Consider the following 14,554-nt stretch of genomic DNA (forward strand, 5'->3'; position numbering starts at 1 on the left):
CGATCCCGGACGAGCCCCCACTTGTTACGTTCCCCTGAGGGGTCTAGGCGGGGAGGGGGAAGTAACAAAAGTGACCGGGTCAGAAAAAGGAGTCAAGGAGGCAAAAGGGTAAATTAAAGAGTATTAAAGTCTCAATTCATACTAATTAAAAGAGACGGACAAGCCGCTATCACCATTTAAGAAAACAAACAAAACTCAGGCGTTGGTCAATAAAGTAAAACGTAAGCCAAAAAGAAAGAGCAGCTCACTAGCTGAAAACCACCAAAAACGCAGCTCACTAGCTGCAACCATAACACCCACTCAGCTCACAAGCTGTAACCACACTACTGGCACTCTGGCCCAGAACTCACCTTTCCCTGGGCTTAAATACTTTTAATTACTGATGTGAGTCAGCTGTGTAACAGGGAAAGGTGGCACTTCAGGCAAAAGAGGTGGTGGGACACGCCCACACAGGCACCTTCAGGAGGAGGCCCTGCTAGGGCCGTAACAATTTGTTTAAGGTTAAGTGGGATAGGTTTACTGTACATTTCTGAAGTCCTACTAAATTCAAAATAAAAATCCCCAAGAATATTGAATGAAAAAAAATCGACTTTTAGCAACAGAAACATAATATCTACAAATGTATCTATTTAGATTGTAAGCCCAACAAGGGACAATTGTTGAAAATTAGCAGTAGCTATAAACCTGTGTGCGGTACATCAGTTTCATGTCTTGCACTTGAAATATGTTAAACTGCACTGTCCCTTTTAAATAAAAAAAATAAAATGATCAAATTTAAAAAAAAAATCAATTAAGCTCCCTTGTTGCTATAACATGTGAAATGGCCATCATTTTGAAAAGCAAGCATGTTGCCTGCTAGACTGACCCCCACAAATGTGGCCCAGGATGTTCTCCTGACAATACAGTAGGACTGTTTTTAAGATTGTTCTGTCTAGCAGCTTTTGCAATCAGAATTATGATCTGAATTCACTATTATATATTGTATTGCATAATTGTTTGCTTGATGTAAAGATCTCAGACTTAAGTAAATTAATTCACAAAAATTAATTGCTGGTTTTTAGGAGGAATAGTAATCAGTGTTCTTTGTTTTGTTTTTTATTAGCTTATGTACAGCGCCTCTATTTTTGTATAATTCCTTCCTCTAGATTTGGTGGTGAATAGTCAGCCTACAATTCACACATACAATGGTCTTTACGGTACTCCAGCATCGTTGCCATGCCAACAGAGATTTGGTCGTCAGCTTCCCTTCCGTAGCAGAAAAATGCTAAGCAGGAAAAGTGTGGGATAAGACTGCTTTGCATAAAATTACCCAGACAGACTGTCTGTCGAGGCAGGCGAGTGTCCTGTGAAGTTGCTCCCACACACTTTTCAGGCTGTTTTAAAGATGGAAGCCACGCTGGGTGAACAGACTGCTGTAGGTTTTTCAGCGGGGACTGAAGGACCTGAACAGCGACAGCAGCTGGAAGCCTCTGACGAAGCTGTCACGTTCATGTCCGGCATCGGTGAGTTCGCATCCAATTTAGGCTAATATGGTCGGTAGGAAACAGCTGAGTCCAAAACTACCTGAAAAGCAAAAAACCGTGAAATCATTACAGATATTTGAATCTGTCCACTTTGGCTTTGCCTTCTGTGTCCCTTCGCTTCTCAGAGCCTGCCGAGCTGCAGAAGTGTGTGTTTGCAGACTCGCTGGTGACTGTATCAGAGGGGGGGAGAGAGCTGGGGGAGTTCAGTGTGACGGTGGAGTTTGCCCGGAGAGAGCAGCCATGCATGATGCTTCATGCTCAGAGCCACGGAGCCATTGTCCCTGTGGGACAGCAGTGACAGGTGACAGCAGGCAGAGGATGCTAGGACAAACTGATCTTTGCTGTTTCCTGTTGTTAGTATTTCTCTTCATACCCTTTCCTCTGTTTAAGCCTACCTAACGACTGACCTGGAGGTGCTGGAGGAAGATCACCATGAATATGTCAAGGTGAGTCGCTGAATCCTTTCCGGGCTGTTTCTTTTTACATTGACTCAGCTCAGCAGATGCATTAAGTGGAAATATTGCACCTTTGATGGGCTTCTATACTTCTCTCCTCAGCTCGAGGGCCATAGTGTGGACAAAAGGTGTCACATGGTGCAGTGTGATGGGCAGATGGTGATCCATAAGGTTACGACTGTGGGAGAGGTCAGATAACCACTGCTTTATAGGTCAACTCACTAATATATTAATGAAACAGTACCACAGTCATTCAGAGCAACTTCCACGCTCTCTTTGCAAGAGTTAGTCCAGTATTTACAAAATCCTTACTTACTGTTGCGCATTTACTGCATGTTGTCATTTGTGTGCGCGCGTGTGTGTGTGTGTGTGTGTGTGTGTGTGTGTGTGTGTGTGTGTACAGGAGGTGACAGAAGAGAGCATGTCCTACCCCATGTCTGTCCTGAGAGGGCTGGTAACTGAGGGCTCCAGCTTGCTGCTGATGCGCCTGATCGCTCTGAGGAGGAAGATGCCAGAAAACATGACGTTTGTCTCCTTAGACCCAGGATTACACATAATTAACACCTCTTTTTGTAAGTCTTTATGCCTGTGTAAGACATCCTGGTCCATCAGTAACTTGTTTGAGTACTGAGCTCTGATTGTGGTCTCTTTTGTGCTCAGAGAGAGCTGGGTCAGAGGCAGCTAGAGGTCGGGGGTGAGCTCCTGGATGTATTTGGGGTAGAGAGGACTATTCAGTCCATGGAGGGCAGCCCCAGTACCTGGCAGTGCTACTTCCTGGATGATGGGTAAGCTTAATATATGTACCTCTCCATCATCCCACACATGTTGGACTGTGTTACTGCCTCCCTCTGTGCACCAGACAGACTGCAGCTGCCCACTGTTGAGTTTCATGTTTATATTACCTACTGCTGATAGGAGGTCACTAATGTAGACTAAACAACAAATCATTTTAATCACACAATAGCACTACTTATTGAATGCTTCCCTTAATCACAAGGGATCCATTAGTTAGGAGGTTAAAAGGACAGGACTGTTGTCAGCATGGGCAACCAGTATGAATGAACCATCAGTGATTCCCCAGTGGTTGGGTTTATTTAACTTGTAGAAAAAGGTAGTTTAAATTACACAAAAGATTGCCACACTTGGACTAGCAATCTCTTAAAAAGACCAAACAAGGTTAGATTTCAAGTCACTGACTTAAAGCTAAATAAGTAAATTAAGCTAACTCACCTTAGCTGCTCCCAGTCCAGAAGCAAACAGAGTGAGGTGGAAGGGAGTGCAGTCATTATATACTCTGTGCCAGGTAAGTTCAGGTATGGAACAAAGGAGCCCACCAGTGATAAGAAAACTCCGACAGTAAGTGAGGTTAAAGAGGTGTGGATGAAACAGGGAAAGGGGTAAATAAAAGAAGAATTTCTACTATTTCCCACATGTTTGATTAGGCATCCTTCCTGGTACAACCCTGCTTGTGATTTATGTCACCTCCTGGTCTTAAACTAGAGATCTTTCACATGTTAGCCAAAACTATTAACCACTGCTAATGGAGCCATTGATGCTTCTTCTTTGTGGGTCCAAACTATAACATTAGCTATAGTAGAATAGTTAATTGCTTTGTGTCCTTGACATCTTAGGAACTATTCAGTTTCTAAAAATGATCATTTTGAAGGGAAAGGTTCCCATAAAGTGTAGATATACCTACGGAATAGGACACATCTGATTTTTGTATGCGAAAGAATATTGGTGATACATGAGGACTTTCTGGTTTAACTCAAGCGGTTTCTGAATAACAAGTAAGTGCTATTATTGCTGTTATGTGTTACACTAGTGCTTTCAATTTGACTCGTTATATTCTCTGATCAGGCATCTGGTGACCAGAGTTCAGGTGGGGTCACCAGTCACCATGAGACTTCTAGAGTTGCCATCAAAGGCAGAAAAAGGTTACACACATCCCCCACACACATATTCACACATAAGAGGTATGATTCCAATGAAAGATTCAGTGATATTTGTGTATTTGTAATTTTACAGTAGATTTCAAGAAGATCCCCCTTGTGTGGGAGGAAGACATGCAGATGCGTTCTAAGTTTCTGGACAGAAAGGTAGCCGGTCATGTGCAACAGGAGATTAATACTAGACTTCCATTACTCTACTGACCATCTGAGCAGAAAATGAATGTGTGTTTATGTCTTGTTTTGGCAGGAAGAGCTTAAGGCCGACCACTCCTCATACTTGAGACAGCATCCAGAGATTCGAGCACTAATATCTGACTTCCTGCAGTTGCTGTTGTTGAGGAAACCAGACGACGTCTTTCTGTTTGCCAGAGAGTACTTCACCCCTTTTGCCTCCAATCATCCTGCAGACGCAGACCAGGAAGCCCAGTCCCTCTAGTCACATTATCACATGCATAGCTGGACTGGCCATCGGGCATACCGGGCATTTGCCCGGTGGGCCGCTGGCGATTTTTTGTTTTTATGGGCCGATGGATTTTTTTTTTTTTAGGAAGGGTATATATAATGAAAGGTGTTGGATTGGCCAATTGGTCATGATCGACTCTGGGCTGGACCAATTACAGCCGAGGAGGCTGGATGCACCCTCCCCCTTGTTTAGCAATCACGTGATTTTCGCGCATTGCATGCCGGGAACTCGTGGCAAAACAATCCAAGTACCGCATCAAATGCAAGAGTTTGCAGCACCGCAAAACGTTCATTCTCCGGTTCCAATACCTTCTTGTTTTTTCTTTGCCGCACAAAAAAGGAATGTACAAAACAAAAGGAGAACAATGCCGGTCCGTACAAAGACAGACTCGACGAAAAGACAAAGAAAAATACGAGGAAAAAATCAAAGGAGTGAAAGGGTCAGACCCTTACGAGCACACAGAGTGGACAAAAGACTTAGCGTGCTGCCCAACTTTCACCACGCTCAGATTTATAATTATACGGTTCTTGGAGTGAGTGCATACACTCGTGAAGTTTAGTAACTTCAGGTCACTGCAACAAGCCCAGGTACAGTTTACTGACGGATGGGTGCAGGACCTTGAAATGCACCGTGTAGAACGAAAGACCATCGTACGAACAAAGGTAAGTTTACCAGTCTCACAAATCGTCTTCATAAATACACATTCGTTAACCGTTTATTAATATAACCTTTGAGCTCAACGGTAATTAATTACTAGTGGAAATAATTTCTGGTAGCATTACAAAAATGTAGCAGTGACAATAATATTGTATGTTGTAATCGCACTGGACAATTAGTGATACAAAACAACTGTTTTACCCTGTGAATAAAAGTATGTTTTTGTCAATGTACCATGGCAATAACAGAAGCGAAACGCAATATTGTGTCAGGACAATTCAGTGTGAATGGTTGTCTGTCCCTGTGTGTTAGCCCTGCGACAGACTGGCGACCTGTCCAGGGTGTACCCCGCCTTTCGCCCTATGACAACTGGGATAGGCTCCAGCGCCCCCCGCGACCCTGAAAAGGATAAGCGGAAGCGGATGGATGGATGGACAATTCACTATTTAAGCACAATAAATAAAGGAGCATAGCGCGACAATTTCTGTTCAGCGCCAGACTTGCTTGTAACCTATATCACCAATTATGTTAAGAAAAATGACGTATTAACTACTACAAAACTCTGACCTTTGTGGGAATGCTTGGAGGAGACCAACATGTGAGCTGAAGTGTTCTGAGACGTTATATTTGGTATATCCAGACCATCCGTCGGCTCTTACTTCGGAAACATGGCTTAAAAAATTTCTCTTCAACGACGTAATCCGATAAAAAAAAACAACGATCTCTTTACCCGTCGGCTTCCCGTGGCTGTCATGCGACCAGCTATTGCAGTTAATAATACAACAGCTTCTTGGCATTTTTTGGGTTTCTTTTTATCGCTGTGTAACTGAGTTCAATTGAACGCCTGCGTGCGCCAGTACCTCTTGCCACAAGTTCCCAGAATCCTTTGTTTTACCCCTGAATGACGTCACATTTTCAATCTTTATCCTGGTGGGCCGGTCTCTAGTCAAAATGCCCGGGCCGATTTTTTGTCCCAGTCCAGCCCTGTGAGCACGTAAATAGCAGGGGGAGGCGGGGCTTGTTCTTTCTTAACCAATTGGGTTTCAAATTTATTCTTTGGGGTTTCTTATATGTATTTATATTTTATTATCGATTTAACCCTCATAATGTCCTCCCGATTTCCATACAATTTTGCTCCTCAGGGGTCAAAAATGTCCCCACTTCATTTGACTGTTTTTTAAAGTAAAAAGTATAAATTGTCAATCAATTCAGTGTTACACCTTAGTTTTACTTAAGACCAACACATTAACACAAAATTTACTCAACATTTTACATTTTAGGGCCACCAGACCTTGTTTACAAAAAATACACCCTGTTTTTTAGCGAAAATAAAACAAGAAAATTAAATATTTAATTGTTTAGATAATTTTGACTATCTGAATAGCCACAGAGTGCTGTATGTTGAACTTTAGTGAGAATTTTTTTTTTTAACCATTTAAATTTTTTAAATGGCAGCACATAATCACACTTGTGGTCCTCAGGGGTCAAAAATGTCCCCACTTCATTTGACTGTTTTTTAAAGTAAAAAGTATAAATTGTCAATCAATTCAGTGTTACACCTTAGTTTTACTTAAGACCAACACATTAACACATAATTTACCCAACATTTTACATTTTAGGGCCACCAGACCTTGTTTACAAAAAATACACCCTGTTTTTTAGCGAAAATAAAACGAGAAAATTAAATATTTAATTGTTTAGATAATTTTGACTATCTGACTAACTACAGAGTGCTGTATGTTGAACTTTAGTGAGAATTATTATTTTTTTTGAACCATTTATGGAGTTAGAAAGTTAGTAGGGTTGCCAACTCCCTGAAAAAAAAATAAGGGACACCTCGTGGCCAGGGCCGGGCAACCCAGTTCACCCTTCCCAGTGTGGTGAATTTTGTAGCTCTTTTTTTGTGTGTGAAATTATTTGACTTGAATTTGATTTAAGCAGATGCATGTTCTTTGTGATATGACCATATGGGAAACAAATGATCATTTAGCCATTTATTTTTAGCTCAAAATGACAACATTAACACAATAAAACAGGACTCTCTCTTAAACAGAAGCCTGTCATGCTTAACTTTTGAGAATATAAGTAAATCTTTCTTTAAAAGAACTCTGTCCTGCTTAACTTAAAATTATATAAATTAATAGAAAACAATAGCACGAAAAATATTCTTGTAACAGTGCACATATAGTGCATTTAGTACAATTGGCTTCAGTTGAGGTATTATTTCAGCTTTTCTAATGCTAATCAGCTGCTCCTGTTTGTAAACCCGCTTGTTCCCATGATTACGCATCTTAACTCATCATCATTATTCATCTATGTATTACTTTTATGTATTAGTCATCTATTTGTTGTAATCATCTATCCTTGCAGTTGTTTATTACACAAAATAAATTATATTATCACACTTCTGGCCACATAGCGCTGATATTCACCGCACATGCCCATATTAACCTTAACCAGAGGGTTTAAAAAAAACAAACCAATGTTTACATACCATATCTGCTTTTGCCGTGGCCTGGTGGACAAAAAATTGATTAAGGGTTCCCCGAGCTTTCACGCCCCTCATGTTCTTCATGTGCCCACCACTAGAAGCATGCCTATGGAAAAAGTGCGCCGGCACACAGTTCCCATTCCTCCCTGTACTTTTGCAGCCTTTTTTTTTCTTTCTTTAAGGGGAACAAACATTGCTGCTCTAATGCTGGGCTTACACTGTGCGATTTTTGGCCCATTTTGAGACGATTTTTGAGTCGTGCTACCGATTTGGTGATCGGCCCGATTTTGGCCTTCATCGTGCATCGTGTAGTATACGTGGGGTAACGAGAAGCGATTAACACCTCACGACCAGCTCCCGATCATCAATTGCTCGTGAGGGTGTCACCGCAGCCGCTCACACTGCTCACACGCAAACACGTAAACGTCGGTGAAAAAGACGGAGCAGCACGGCTGTGCAGCGTGTGATCTGGACACAAGCGATGGAGGCACAACTTGTAGAACTTTGGAAAGCTCATCCGAGCCTTTTCGATGTGGCATCACAAAATTATCACGACCACAACAACCGTGAAAATAGTTGGATTTACATTGCTGGTCAATCACAGCTGCCTGATCAATGTTTTTCATTAGCAATTTAGCAAAGTTGATGGTGGTGGTGTGTCTGTGTGAGTGAAAGACGGAGAGAGAGAGAGAGAGAGAGAGACAGATTTTCTGTTATAACCTTCATTTTATGGAGGCACAGTGTGAGCACTCAGGTCGCATCAGAGCATCGGGCTGTATAGTGTGAGACCCTGCATCGTGACCTACCAACTTCTAACCCCTGCGAGTCAATCGTGCAGTTTGAGCAGGAGCTGAACAACGTGACTGAAAAAAATCGCACAGTGTCTGCCCAGCTTTAGGTGTACTGTCGTCCGAGACTTGCACCGCAGTGTCGGCGTTTGTTTCCCTGTTGGCCATGCTTGTTGTTGTGGTCATCTGTTGTCTTCCGGTATTTTCTCCGTAAGCGACCTTTCCTCGACCAATGAGATGAGCGGTAATCTGAATTGTCATACTCGAATTGTCATAAGAGTGCTGTGAGCTCATTGGTCACAAAGCAGGAGAGGGGCTGGGAATTATGTTTTCAAACAAAGTGTTAATTCCATAAACATTTATAGACTACTTTTGATTGTCACTGTATTACGGGACAAAGCGCGTCCCTTATTAGCTCAGTACGGGACGTGTACTTTTGTTTCTAAATACGGGACGATTCCGTTTTTTAAGGGACTGTTGGCAACCCTAGAAGTTAGCAGGGAGTTAGCTCACTAGCTTCTATCTAAATACAATATAGCATGTCCTGACTGCGGGGTTTTGGAAACAAATTAAAACGTACAGCTCTGCTATCACTTCCAGCATAAATGAAGACAGAAAACTAAACAGCAGTGACGTTTGTAGGGTTACTGAAGTTGGGCTAGCTGGTATATAATGATGTGCTACGTGACCGCTAGCGACACAGCTATGTTAGCATAATATAAACAAGCTAACTTTTTTTCCACTCGATAAAAGTTAACGTGAGTGTTCTCGGTGGTCAGGAACAAATGTAATCGCATGGCAGGATGCTGTAAAAGGACCAAACTTCAGTCAGGAGAACAACTGAGATAATCCATCCACAATACGAGGTTAGTCATTCATATACTGCTGCATGGGCTGGGCTGTAGTTACATCCTAAGGTTTTAAAAACTGAGCTTAAATAAATGATTAGCAGTAATAAAAGCCGAGGGAGGTCAACAGTGATCACTGACTGTTTTAGGAGCTTTTTGAGATCAAATAGAAGAAAATACATAACATTAAACATGTTAACAACACAAAAGCCATATTAAACGCAGACTACTTTAGACCCGGAAGTAGGATTCATCGCGTCATCACTGAACAACCGGATATGTAGGTGTGGTTTGGCTCTAGAAGAAATGCGAGTTTCACTTGTGATTACACTTCAGCGGAAGTATCAACAGTGCATGCATTAACCTGAACGTGGACAACAGCAGAGGTGGGCAGTAAAGATAAATATTTTGTTACTGTGCTAAGTAGAGTTTTAAATTTACATCTACTTCACTTGAGTAGGTTTTTTTCATTTTCAAAACAGGCTCGTTACTTTCGGTTTGACGTGTTTGAATGGAGTCATTACTTCGTCGTTGCGAGAAACACATGAAAGGCAGTCCTGCTCGTGCATTAATCACCAGATGTGGTATAAAAAGAGATGAAAGAGGCAAACACATGTGCCATAGTTAGGGGTTTAAGTGGGCCTTTTTATTTATTTATCATCAGCAAGGAACAAGTGACTTTTAATGTCATAAACTTTATGGACAGGATCATACTTCTACTTTTTAACGACAAAACCCTCTACTGGTGCAGTTTGATATATACAGTGGGGCAAAAAAGTATTTAGTCAGCCACCGATTGTGCAAGTTCCCCCACTTAAAATGATGACAGAGGTCAGTAATTTGCACCAGAGGTACACTTCAACTGTGAGAGACAGAATGTGAAAAAAAAATCCATGAATCCACATGGTAGGATTTGTAAAGAATTTATTCGTAAATCAGGGTGGAAAATAAGTATTTGGTCACCTCAAACAAGGAAAATCTCTGGCTCTCACAGACCTGTAACGTCTTCTGTAAGAAGCTTTTCTGTCCCCCACTCGTTACCTGTATGAATGGCACCTGTTTGAACTCATCATCTGTATAAAAGACACCTGTCACAGCCCATGGCCAAGACCAAAGAGCTTTCGAAGGACACCAGGAAAAGTATTGTAGACCTGCACCAGACTGGGAAGAGTGAATCTACAATAGGCAAGCAGCTTGGTGTGAAAAAATCAACTGTGGGAGCAATCATCAGAAAATGGAAGACATACAAGACCACTGATAATCTCCCTCGATCTGGGGCTCCACGCAAGATCTCATCCCGTGGGGTCAAAATGATCATGAGAACGGTGAGCAAAGATCCCAGAACCACACGGGGGGACCTGGTGAATGACCTGCAGAGAGCTGGGACCAAAGTAACAAAGGTCACCATCAGTAACACACTACAACGGCAGGGAATCAAATCCCGCAGTGCCAGACGTGTTCCACTGCTGAAGCCAGTGCATGTCCAGGCCCGTCTGAAGTTTGCCAGAGAGCACATGGATGATACAGCAGAGGATTGGGAGAATGTCATGTGGTCAGATGAAACCAAAGTAGAACTTTTTGGTATAAACTCAACTCGTCGTGTTTGGAGGACGAAGAATACTGAGTTGCATCCCAAGAACACCATACCTACTGTGAAGCATGGGGGTGGAAACATCATGCTATGGGGCTGTTTTTCTGCCAAGGGGACAGGACGACTGATCCGTGTTAAGGACAGAATGAATGGGGCCATGTATCGTGAGATTTTGAGCCAAAACCTCCTTCCATCAGTGAGAACTTTGAAGATGAAACGAGGCTGGGTCTTCCAACATGACAATGATCCAAAACACACCGCCCGGGCAACAAAGGAGTGGCTCCGTAAGAAGCATTTGGAAGTCCTGGAGTGGCCTAGCCAGTCTCCAGATCTCAACCCCATAGAAAATCTGTGGCGGGAGTTGAAAGTCCGTGTTGCTCGGCGACAGCCCCAAAACATCACTGCTCTCGAGAAGATCTGCATGGAGGAATGGGCCAAAATACCAGTGTTAGATTATAATATTATTTTATGCCATGTTATACCCCTAACTAAAGATTGTGAATTATTATGTAGTTTTAGTTTGCATCATTCTCCTGAATTAGAAGAAGCTGATAACTATTGCATTCGTTAAACTGATTTGCATTACATTAGCCTGCTGATTTATTGTGGATGAATGATATTGTTTTATGATGTTATAAGAAATACTGTTTGCAGAAAGTCATCGCCTTATTTGTCTGATTAGAAGAGAACAGAATATACTGGAGTTTTCTGCCCCAACTCAGCAGGAGCAGATAAACGGGGAGCCAAGGTCGTAGCTTAGGCGCCGTGTGAGAGAAAAGCATGTGAATGTTTAGGCTTTTATGATAAGGTGGGAGAACCAGAGGCTATAAGAGTTTGAGCAATCCTCCACCATTTTGAGATCTGAGGCTGTCTGCATACAGTGTCCATCTCCCACGTGTGTGATCATTAAAATCATCGTTTGACTCGACCCGACCGGACCAGTGTTGTTATTGTGGTTTTTCTCTTGTCTCCATCCCCAATATTTTGAACCATAACACCAGCTACTGTGTGTGCAAACCTGGTAAAGACCTATAGTAAACGTTTGACCTCTGTTATTGCCAACAAAGGTTATGTTACAAAGTATTGAGTTGTATTTTTGTTATTGACCAAATACTTATTTTCCACCCTGATTTACGAATAAATTCTTTACAAATCCTACCATGTGGATTCATGGATTTTTTTTTCACATTCTGTCTCTCACAGTTGAAGTGTACCTCTGGTGCAAATTACTGACCTCTGTCATCATTTTAGGTGGGGGAACTTGCACAATCGGTGGCTGACTAAATACTTTTTTGCCCCACTGTAGCATTACAGGAGGCAACATTTACTTGTGGCTGGAACGACTTCGGGTGTCCATAAGTTATGTTTGCGGTACTTCAGCATCTAGCTAGCCCTACCGACGACCAGCGAGCATAAAGGGAGTGAGGTTTTTTTTGGAGTGTCAGGTAATTTCAAATGCAACATTTCTATCAGCTCAACAAACATCAGCAAACACACGAACTGTTTGTGTGCAGTTTCTTTTCAGTGTTGCTAGCTAAAGGCCCAGCTGAGAAGAAGGAGAGAACAGTTTTCAAATGAAACAATGAAACAAGTACTTTCTAGGGTACGTGTTATGGAGGGACTAAGTGGGGGTAGGTTTTGATTATTGATTTTGCAAATAAAATCGATTCTAGATTGAGTAACACGATATCGATTCAGTGTAAAAAATAATTACACTGTTAGATCCCAAGTACCCTGTGATTACGTGTAATTTCATTTATACGTGTTGTGCCAAAAGTGACTTGAGTTATTTAGTTGATGATATTTTCCTCTAACCCAGGGGTCTCAAACTAACCACCCGTATATTGACGTGAAAAAAATATGATGGAGTTTGGCCCTTTAAGTTACTTTTTTGTGTTAGAGAGGATTTGTTTGTTGTTGAGTGCAATGTTAAAACAAGTTGTGTGGTCAGCTCATTTAAGTTTGAGACCCCTGCTCTGACCCATTTACAACTGGACTAGTTATGGGAAATGAAACTGGTTATAAATACCAAGGCTGTAAACATGTTTATTCCTACTGTAGTGTTCGACATTTTAACTTTCTGTCTGTGAGGACTGAGTTACATTTGCAATTACCAGCCAAAATGGCAAAACAATGTTTTGTTCAAAAACAAAAATAAACAAATATCTTCAATGAAATCCTCTGATCACACTTTTCTGCTGTCACACAGAGTCACCTTCTGCTCATCCACTTGAATAAGTGCCTTTCGTTCCAGCCTGTTAAGGTCATTTAGGAAACAAGCCTGTATTAACTGGTGATAGTTACAGCTTGACTCATGCAGGTGCCTGCTAATGATCTACTTCGTGGTGGTGCTTTTTAGGATGGGGACAAATGTGGCAGATGGGGACATGCAGCCTGAGGAAATATATCCCCTTTTACATTTGGGTAGGACGGAGAAAACCAGGGTGACTTCTGAGAGGTTATTAGTTATTCTCTCAAATATTATCTTTGAAAAAGAAAAAAACAACAAAAACAAACAAAAGAATCCTCATAAACTTGATTGTAGGACAGAGTAGTTATACACTACAGGTCCAGCCTGCTTCCTCTTTGATAGGTACTGATGGTGCACAAAACAGTTATATAAGCAAAATATATTTATTATCAGTAGTATTATTATTTTGTCTGTCACTTAACATTTTAGACAGAGAAGATCTGAATTATTTGGTTAACGGACTGTCATACATTTCATACAGCTACATTTTGAATAGAAATTACAACTATGTCTGAGTTTGCAGTATTATGGCATCAACATTTATGTCTAAACAAATTTTTCCCAACAAGTTGTTGTAATACACATTTTAGGCTAAGTAGTCTTCCACAGGGCACACATGAAATTATTATTCAGGCACATTCACATTTCTTGCTAAATGATCGCTTTGTTTCCAGCCATTATTAATTACTGCAGCAAGTACAGTAGCTTACAGAAGAATGAAAGTATTTGCTTTGAGGAGTTGCATATTCTTTTGCAGAACATAATGCAATGAAGCAGGGCCGCTGAATCATCTGTGTGCACACTCTCAAGGACACCAAAAGAGGTAACATGCAATAACTATTACATTTAAAATGAAGACTTTGTAAGATAATAAAACCTGCATCTTGCTGCTGTTAGTTACAGTTGTGATATTTAAACTGTGTAATTGTCTGTAATGCAGACTCAGCATGTCTGCCAAAGACATTGTGAGGAGAAATAAAACAGCCATCCAAACGATTCTGTCTGGAGACTACAGGCTGATCCTCAACAAAGTTTATGAGAAGGAGCTGATCACTGAACGGGAGTACAACATTCTTAAAAGTATCGGCGGAAAAGATGTGGAGGGACACATCGTTGAGCTCGTGGATAAGATCATGAGTAAAGGAGACGATACCTGCGGAGCTTTTCTGAACTTCCTGCAAACTGATGAAAACATTAAAAGTACTTTCCCTCAACTGAAGGACTTAAAAAATGACATCCTGTTTCTACATGGTAATTACACACACACAGAAAAGTTGTGATCATATTCTGGTTGCATGTGTAACTCTGTTTCTCTCTATGTTCTGTCACAAGACGGCTCCAGTCAAATGGAGGTGAGGTCCTACTTCTGGAAATACAGAGCAGCTCAAATAAGTTACAACATTTGTGTCAGAGAGATAATGTGCTGTTTAATCAATTTCCTTCACATAATATTGCAAGATGTATGACATGGGGTCATCTCAAAGACTGTTGCTACATTCATATAGCCTATGGTACTCAGTGTTTGTATCTATCAG

At 41.4% G+C, this 14,554-nt stretch overlaps 2 protein-coding genes across 2 annotated transcripts in view; one reads left to right on the forward strand and one right to left on the reverse strand.

Annotated features, from left to right (window-relative positions):
- LOC308412596 (caspase-8-like) overlaps window positions 1–14,554 on the reverse strand; it is a 105,445-nt gene that overhangs the window by 32,949 nt on the left and 57,942 nt on the right. The window lies entirely within an intron of this gene.
- Window positions 1,236–4,376, forward strand: LOC308412953 (ciliogenesis-associated TTC17-interacting protein-like). The gene is given in 11 exon segments (XM_080907684.1): window positions 1,236–1,502; window positions 1,649–1,795; window positions 1,798–1,824; window positions 1,914–1,969; window positions 2,081–2,167; window positions 2,382–2,546; window positions 2,548–2,550; window positions 2,639–2,763; window positions 3,839–3,915; window positions 4,007–4,077; window positions 4,178–4,376. Coding segments are annotated over 11 exon segments (1,065 nt in total). The 5' UTR covers window positions 1,236–1,384; the 3' UTR covers window positions 4,367–4,376.

This window comes from Rhamphochromis sp. 'chilingali' (genome assembly GCF_963969265.1).
Source record: "Rhamphochromis sp. 'chilingali' genome assembly, chromosome: 16".
NCBI lineage: Eukaryota > Metazoa > Chordata > Actinopteri > Cichliformes > Cichlidae > Rhamphochromis > Rhamphochromis sp. 'chilingali'.